Below are 7,325 nucleotides of genomic sequence, written 5' to 3'. Positions count from 1 at the left end.
ATTGTCACAGTTCTGCATCTCAGGTCACCTGCTTCACGTCACCACTCCCTGTCACTCAGCTCCCACTCAGTAATTTTCCTTTCACCCTGTTCTCCTGCACCTCCCTGCATTAGCCACTGTCACCTCATCGAGCCAACTCCAGTCACCTGGTCAAACAGGTTCTCCTGATTACACTCACCCAGTACACAAACCCCTGCTTTCCAGTCATTTCTTTGCCAGATTGTCGTTGCTTTTCTCCATGTAAGACTGTCCAGCATTTCTTGGACTGATTTCCCCGTTGTTGAACCTGTTGGTCTCTGATTTACCTTTCTCGTCTGAACCCTGCTCCAGTTTCTGTCTAGGTAAAAGTAAAGGTAATTACAAACTGCATTTGTTGAACTGTGTGCTACATTTGAGTCCTACACGTGCCCGTTACATCAATGGGCAACACATTTACATTTTATCCACACAGATTGCTGTAAATTTATGTGAAAATTTCAACAGTATTATCTTTAAATGCAGTACATTACTGTATTTGTTTTTCCCCGCTTATAACGGTATTTTACAGTATTATTGCTTGGAGGAGAGAACGGTAACTTAGTATTTTTTTGCAATGCATTTTGGGAAAGATTGAGACAGTTGACTGGACAGTGGAGTTGAATTTTTTTTTTTTTTTCACCCATCTTCATCCTTCAAAAGAATAGGTGAGTGCCTTTGTTTTGCTTTGCTTGTTAGTCTAGGCAAAATACATAACTTCTTATCAAGTTGTATTGAGTAGCTTGTAGACTACCGTAAAACAAAACGAGCATTTTACTTGTAATGTTAGTCTTTTAAACCCCGAGATCTCCTCCTGATCTTTTGTGTTTAGGGTTTTTTGAACTGCATTCAGAGTAAATGCAAAGCGCACTGAATATGAATTAAGTTTTAAAGTCATTATCCTTCTGCTGTGATCTGAAAACACTGGTAACACTAGACTGGTAACTTTTTTTTATCACTGGCAGTTTCACCGTGAGACAGACTGAGGAGCTGGGCTTCAGATTCTGACCCTCGAAATTACAAGGTGAGTTTTGTTTTTAACCTTACTTTGTGTTAACATCCGCCCAGTGTACGTCTCCAAAGGACGCTGCTGATTTTATTTGGACGTTACTTTACTGTCTGGCTGAATTGAATGGGAGCTTGTTTGCTAATGTTAGCTAGCTAGCTCAACTGTCATTGCTAACGCCTTATTGTGTGCGCGCGCGTGTGTGTGTGTGTGTGTGTATAGCAAAAAGAGCAGGTCTCTGTGAATGCGTAAAAGGATTGTTTCCCTGGAACCACTGAGACATCATGAAGCTGTATTCACCACTTCATGATCAGCATTGAGGGGCATGTCCTTTGTGAGGGCATTCAGCCAGCTGACCGTGCTTGCAGCAGTCTTTTCTACTTACTACAGCTTCAATCTTCAGTGCCAAGATGACTGTACGTTCACGCTGGAATTCATTTAAAGGTGAGATGTTTACATCCTTCAACTGGTACTGTGAGCTCACAGCAGCTTTGAGCATTTAGAGAACCGTGTGTGTCTTGAGTTTGTGATGCTTTTCTGACACTAATCATGGTGAAACCAACTGTTACTTTGTGTGTGTATGTATTTATGTATTTGTCGTAAAGGACAGTGCTGTTGATACAAGATATGTGCTTTAACAGATTATGTCAATGAATACACTTTCCTTTCCCCCACCAACTTAATACACTTTTGTTTTTCAGGCCATTCATGGGGATAAATCCTATAGAGGCACCAAGGCTGAACGAGGCAAAGTCCTGGAAAACGGGGAATGTCACTCAGAAAAAGATAAGGAATCACTGTTTTGTTAGCAGCTAATTTATCAGTAGCTTATACTGTAGCATGTTTTATGTATGTATTGCAGTTAACAGTAAAAAAATCTGCAAATATAGCTCCTGTGTAAATAAACAGTAAACTGCTAATCATTCATCAGTATTTAACTGTAAAAGTAGCTTTTTGGTGTATTTACAAAAACAAATGGTGAAAATGTCTTTGGACTGAGGAGGCAACATCAGCTTACTCATGCACAGGGGTTTACTCAGTTAACTTTAATGAGACATGAAAAATATAAGGTTTATTCACAAATTATGTCTGATTCTTGAAATGTTGAGAGGACTGTGATTAAATCACCACAAGGGGGCATTACTGTAAAAGGTATTTTTCATTCCTGGAACCATGCAGCCTCACTGTCTTTGTTTATAGAAAGGAGGTCTCAAAGTAAGAACTGGACCTTATTGAAATTGTGTTTTTATTTTTTAGATAATTTCAACAAGCATAAAACATTGCAGACATTCCTAATCAAAAAATATATCATTTATAGAAAGAGGAGAAATGAGCTGTGTATGTGTGGCTTTAAAATCATATTCCACATTGCAACGAGATCGGTGGTAGAAGTATTCAGAGCCTCTACTTAAGTAAAAGTACCAATACAATCATAAAAATACTCTTAAAGGCAGCAGAATGTAGTTAAAAGTAGGCTATTAAAGTAAAGGTACTGGTTTGGTTCGTCCGACTGGAAACACATGTTTAACGTTCCGCTCGGGTACACTCGGCTGCACTCGGCTGCACTTGGCTGCCATGGTGCACGTAACGGCAACAGTTGAACTAATGCAGCCAAAAACACGTGCGCATGTGTGCGAGTAGTGAAACGCTACTCGAATAATGACGTCAACGAGTACTTGTACCCATCCCTAACGTATACTGTATGTATTAATGTAATACTGAAGCATCAGTGCGTAAGCAGCATGTTACGGTTGTAGCTGCTGGAGGTGGAGCTAGTCTGAACTACTTTTTAAACAGTTTAAACCCAGTCTCCACATTGTTTTTGATGTCAGAGGCCTAAAAGGTTGTGTTTTAAAAGATTGTTATATTATCCATTGCATAAAACCTTGAATTTAAAAGTAACAGCTAACTATAGCTGTCAAATGTAGTGGAGTACAATATTGCCCCCTGAAATGTAATTGAAATGTAACTCCAGTAAAGTACAAGTACCTTAAGAGTGTACTTAAGTACACTGAGTGAGCGAGCGAGTAAACTTTCCACTACTGAGATGCCTTAAGTTTCCCAGCCCATTGAAACAGATGCACTCTTAAAAACCAAACCACCACCAAAGAAATGTTATCATTGCATTTTGTAACTGGGTGTGTGCTCACATATTGCAATGTGGCACTTACATCAGTACATCTACTATATTCTTTGGTTTGCTTGACTATTCATTCAAACTAACCAAACAGGTCAACCCCGACAATGGAGCAGTTGCATTATAAACTCCAGACACGGTAGAAGACTCCAGAAAACAAACCCGTGAGAATGTTACCGCTGTATCAAAGGCAAACAGACTTCATGGTCATATGATAGGGGCTGACATCATGAGCTCAGTTTCAGGTGCGAAAGTTTCAGTTTGCATTTTCATTTTCACGGTACACAGATTATACCTGGTAGCGTTCTGAAAATCATTTGTCAGTAGATTTGTTTTTGTGTTGTTTTTTTTTTTTTTTTAAATTTATTGTGCATTAAATGAAAACATTGAATGTGATCTAAGGCCTCTCGCACTCTGGAGGTCATGATCAGGGTCAGCTGCATTTCTGAAACAAATTTATTCACTGGGCATCTGAGTAATGGCTCACAACATATTCTGCAACCACCAAGATGCAAACAAATAAAAACACAAAAAAACAACTTACCCGTATGGCTACCGCAGACCAACAGTCAGTTCATTTCCTGTATGGAAACAGTTTCTGCTATGTGGGTGTGCAGGGGTCTGGCTAAGCTCAATCTTAACACACGTCAGTACATCATCGTACACAGAGACTTGACATTTAATTATTATTATTATTATTATTATTATTATTCTTACATATTTGCCTTTATGTTGTCCTATAGTAACATTCAAGCTGTAGCTTAGAATTGGGGAACTTGGAACAAGAGCACAGATACTTGCTACTGGTAAGTAGTTACCATATTTATCACATAGTATCTGGGTCAGAAGGAAGTCCTCTTTTTTTTTTTTTTTTTTGACATTCTCAGTATTTTTATACAAGATTCTCAGAGCAGCCTTAATTCTTGTAACAGATTTTGAGTAATAGCCTTTATTATGTTAATGTGTGACTGTGGGGCGTTTATGCTTATATAAGTTCACTGAAAGTAAAATATTTAGGAAAAGTACAATATTTTCGTTCAAGCTCTGTTCTCTGGTCGATCACATTGTAAACCAACATGACAATGTTTATAGTAAAATTATCTTTGTGTTAAGGTGCAATGGAAGCTTTTTCTAGATATTTGGGCATCAACGGGATATTATCTCTGATATGTTGGGTGTTCTGGATTTTCTCACCAGCAGGTAAAACTAATCTTCAACACCATTACTCTGACAATGAGACTGAGCTACAGGAAGAGTTTGACATATTGGGAAATATGCTACCTTGCTTTTCTCTGACTGAACCACAAATTCTTATTTTTAGACCTCAGTTTTTGTTCACTGGTGAGGTTAAAAAGTGCTTGTAGCTGGATATTATCATCTTTGGACAGATCAAGGGCAGCAGTCCCAACCTCCCCCTTGTTTCCAGTGTTCATACTGAGCTAAGATAACTGGCTGCTAGAAGTGGCTTTATTTACCGAGCACATAACAGTGGCATTGAGCCTCTCATCTAACTCTCAGAAAGAAAGCAAATAGATTTCTCAAAATGTCAAACTGACAAATGTCAAAAAAAAAATCCATCATTTGAGCTTTCTGTTTCGCTCTCAGAGGGGAACACCATCTTTGAGGTAGCTGGCAGCAGAGTGATCCTGCCTTGTAACAAGACAAACGCCACGCTCCAACAGCTGACATGGACAATGAATGGATTTTTACTGATCAGCTTCAAACCAAGGGAAGCTATATACATCACTAAAGAAGCTGAAAGCCTGAAGATGAATATATCTCTGTCAGAGACCCAACAGTACACACTGGTCATAGACAGAGTCCAGAAGTCTCATACAGGAAACTACACCTGTTACTCCACCACGTCCGAAGGAGTGCTGGAACAAAAGTGGCAGCTGATAATTACAGGTATGCTACCAGTCCTAAATTAAAAGATTACACTAAACATAAGCAATGTCTGTGGCCACAGCAAAGAAAACAGGATGTGAAAAAGGGACAGAGTGAATGAGTTTATTGAAGATGGGGGACATGGCCAACATTTACTATGCTATATACTTAAGCTGTGCAAACAATGCACACACCTAGGTACACACAAAAGAGCTACACTGGTATTACAGCACTGGCATCGACTTCATGTCTGTCTCTACAATTTATAACCCTTTCACTCAAACTTAATGAAGAAAATTTCCAGCTTAGCACAGTACAACTACACATTATTCCACTGTGGCATACGTAAGTGCTTGCAGGTATTTTGAGAAACCACAATGCAAGAGAGCATCACATCCTTTATGCGACAGTCATCTTATATACACAAAAATTAAACAGTCTTTACATGACTGCAAGCTGACTTTAAATTAAATGAATTTAAATTCACCTGTGGTGAAATGACTTCTGTTTTTTCTCCCTCCCAGGACACGAGGAAAACTGGAATAAGCTGATTCCTGTGGCAGTTATTGTTCCTTGTGTGTGTTGCTTGATCTTTATAATTGCTTGGATCATTCTGCGAAGAATCTACAATCGGCATGCAGAGTAAGCTTTGCTTTCAGTTATTCTTTAACACATGACTCTACGCTCATAAAGATGTACTTCTAATGGCATTATACTGCAAGAATATAACAAAATGTCACTGTCCTTCGTAGGAATGGCAATCAGTCTCACACTGCAGAAATGGTAATACAACAATGATCTTATCATTATCATCATCTGAGATTTTATAAGAAGTTTTCTCATCTTGGATTCAATTACCAACAAAACAATTTTATATTAAGTTCTGTTTTTGCAAAGAGACTGAGCTCAAATTGAGCTGACTGCAAGCTGCGAAGTTCACTGTAATTTATGCTCTATTCCTGTTTTTTGTGTTTTTCAATGGCAGGCGCAGTCAGAGGACATTTATGAGAACTGCCTTGAAATTTATGCTAGACAACAACAAAATTATCAGCAGCCTCATCATTACAAGACGAGAGCTTGCTGATATTAAGTGCTGAAAAGGAAAGGAAACTGAAGAAAGGAAATGAGCACGCGAACTGCTATAACAAATGTGTGAGAAAAAAAATGAAACCATCTTTCTTGGACTACAAACACATCACAAAAGAAAACCTGGCTATTTTATATAATGTACAATTTTAAACTGCTTTCTCAAGACATGTATAATATGTAATGAAGAGCAGAGTAAATGCTTTAAGGAGCTATTTGAAAGTTTGCTATTGCTAAATAGTCAGACTTAGCATGAACAGCTGTTTACTCAACAGTTTTTCCAAGAGCTTCAGCCATCGTGTTAACAACACAAGGGCAGACTAGACTCTTCCGGAAGTGGCAAGAAAGTCCAGTCAGACCATGGCTAGCTAGTTAGCATGCTAACTGCAGAAGAAGAAAAGTGATAGAAATAAAAGCAAAACAAGAGAGTTGCTTTCCATTGCTGGAGACACAACTCTTAACGAGTAAAGGAATTAAGTTTAATGCTGAACTTAGAACGTTTCTTCTAGACTGGTAGTTAAACGGCTGTTAATGCTAACATTGATTAGCCTATGTAGTAATGGCAAAACTTACAAATTGCCCCTTGAAAGCTGCATTAAATGTTTGTCTGATCACTTATGCCACCTTTATAAATAAGTTATGATAAATGTGTCATCAAACAGTTACCTATTAAAACTTGAACTGAGAGGAGGTGCAGATTCAGGTGACTTCCTGTGGATTTGTTGTCCTTCCACTCATTATCTTAATATAAAAATAATGATTAGTGCAGTCCAGTTTTTACTGGCAGCAGAGATACTGCATGGTTCCATGGAACATATAGCAGCTCTATCAGTTGTTTGAACAGTCATAGATGCCAGAGATTATTAACTAAAAATAACCATGAATCGCTCAAAAAAAAAAAAAAATTGTATCATTGTATCTGGGTGAAGACTTTTAGTTTAGGTCGACTCATTTAGAATGTGGAGTCTAAATTCTTTGTTTATTTATGTTCAAAGTCGTTACTATTTGGAATGAAATTCAGTTAAAAAATATGAAACAGCAAGTAAATTCTTCAGTTCATAAGTTAGGAAAGCGAATATAAACAGCTGAGGTTCATGAGTTACAGTATATTCAGTAGAGCTCAGATTCTTTGTGAATTTGAATAATGATAATGGTGGTTAAACTTAATGGGGGGTATTTCAGTCATTTAGTGTT

General features: G+C 38.0%; 1 protein-coding gene across 3 annotated transcripts; it reads left to right on the top strand.

Moving 5' to 3' along the window:
• Positions 1 to 209: 209 nt before the first annotated feature.
• LOC111662048 (uncharacterized) lies at positions 210 to 6,833 on the top strand. Of its 3 annotated transcripts, XM_087176501.1 has the most exons (10): positions 213 to 683; positions 981 to 1,039; positions 1,244 to 1,465; positions 1,723 to 3,403; positions 3,902 to 3,964; positions 4,272 to 4,358; positions 4,764 to 5,066; positions 5,570 to 5,687; positions 5,798 to 5,828; positions 6,031 to 6,833. In XM_087176501.1, exons 6-10 carry the CDS (start codon positions 4,277 to 4,279, stop codon positions 6,127 to 6,129), a joined length of 633 nt encoding a protein of 210 aa, XP_087032627.1. In that variant the 5' UTR covers positions 213 to 683; positions 981 to 1,039; positions 1,244 to 1,465; positions 1,723 to 3,403; positions 3,902 to 3,964; positions 4,272 to 4,276; the 3' UTR covers positions 6,130 to 6,833. The 3 variants fall into 3 exon arrangements, with proteins under 3 accessions (XP_087032626.1, XP_087032627.1, XP_023271561.1); XM_087176500.1 differs by having other exon boundaries at positions 210 to 353; positions 1,723 to 3,964; XM_023415793.2 differs by lacking the exons at positions 213 to 683; positions 981 to 1,039; positions 1,244 to 1,465; positions 1,723 to 3,403; positions 3,902 to 3,964 and having other exon boundaries at positions 4,003 to 4,358.
• The last annotated feature ends 492 nt before the right edge of the window (positions 6,834 to 7,325 follow it).

Source organism: Seriola lalandi, unplaced genomic scaffold (assembly GCF_002814215.2).
Source record: "Seriola lalandi dorsalis isolate HSWRI2012SDOR001 ecotype SW California unplaced genomic scaffold, Sedor1 jcf7180002054559, whole genome shotgun sequence".
NCBI lineage: Eukaryota > Metazoa > Chordata > Actinopteri > Carangiformes > Carangidae > Seriola > Seriola lalandi.
The sequence above is the reverse complement of the archived record's forward strand: the minus strand, read 5'-3'. Positions and strand labels throughout refer to the sequence as shown.

Excerpts from the sequence above, each read along its gene's own strand:
- LOC111662048 (XM_087176500.1), top strand. The coding sequence starts at position 4,277 with ATGGAAGCTTTTTCTAGATATTTGGGCATCAACGGGATATTATCTCTG. Across the intron at positions 5,067-5,569 it reads GTGGCAGCTGATAATTACAG|GACACGAGGAAAACTGGAAT; the intron begins GTATGCTACCAG and ends TCTCCCTCCCAG. Across the intron at positions 5,829-6,030 it reads AGTCTCACACTGCAGAAATG|GCGCAGTCAGAGGACATTTA; the intron begins GTAATACAACAA and ends TTTCAATGGCAG.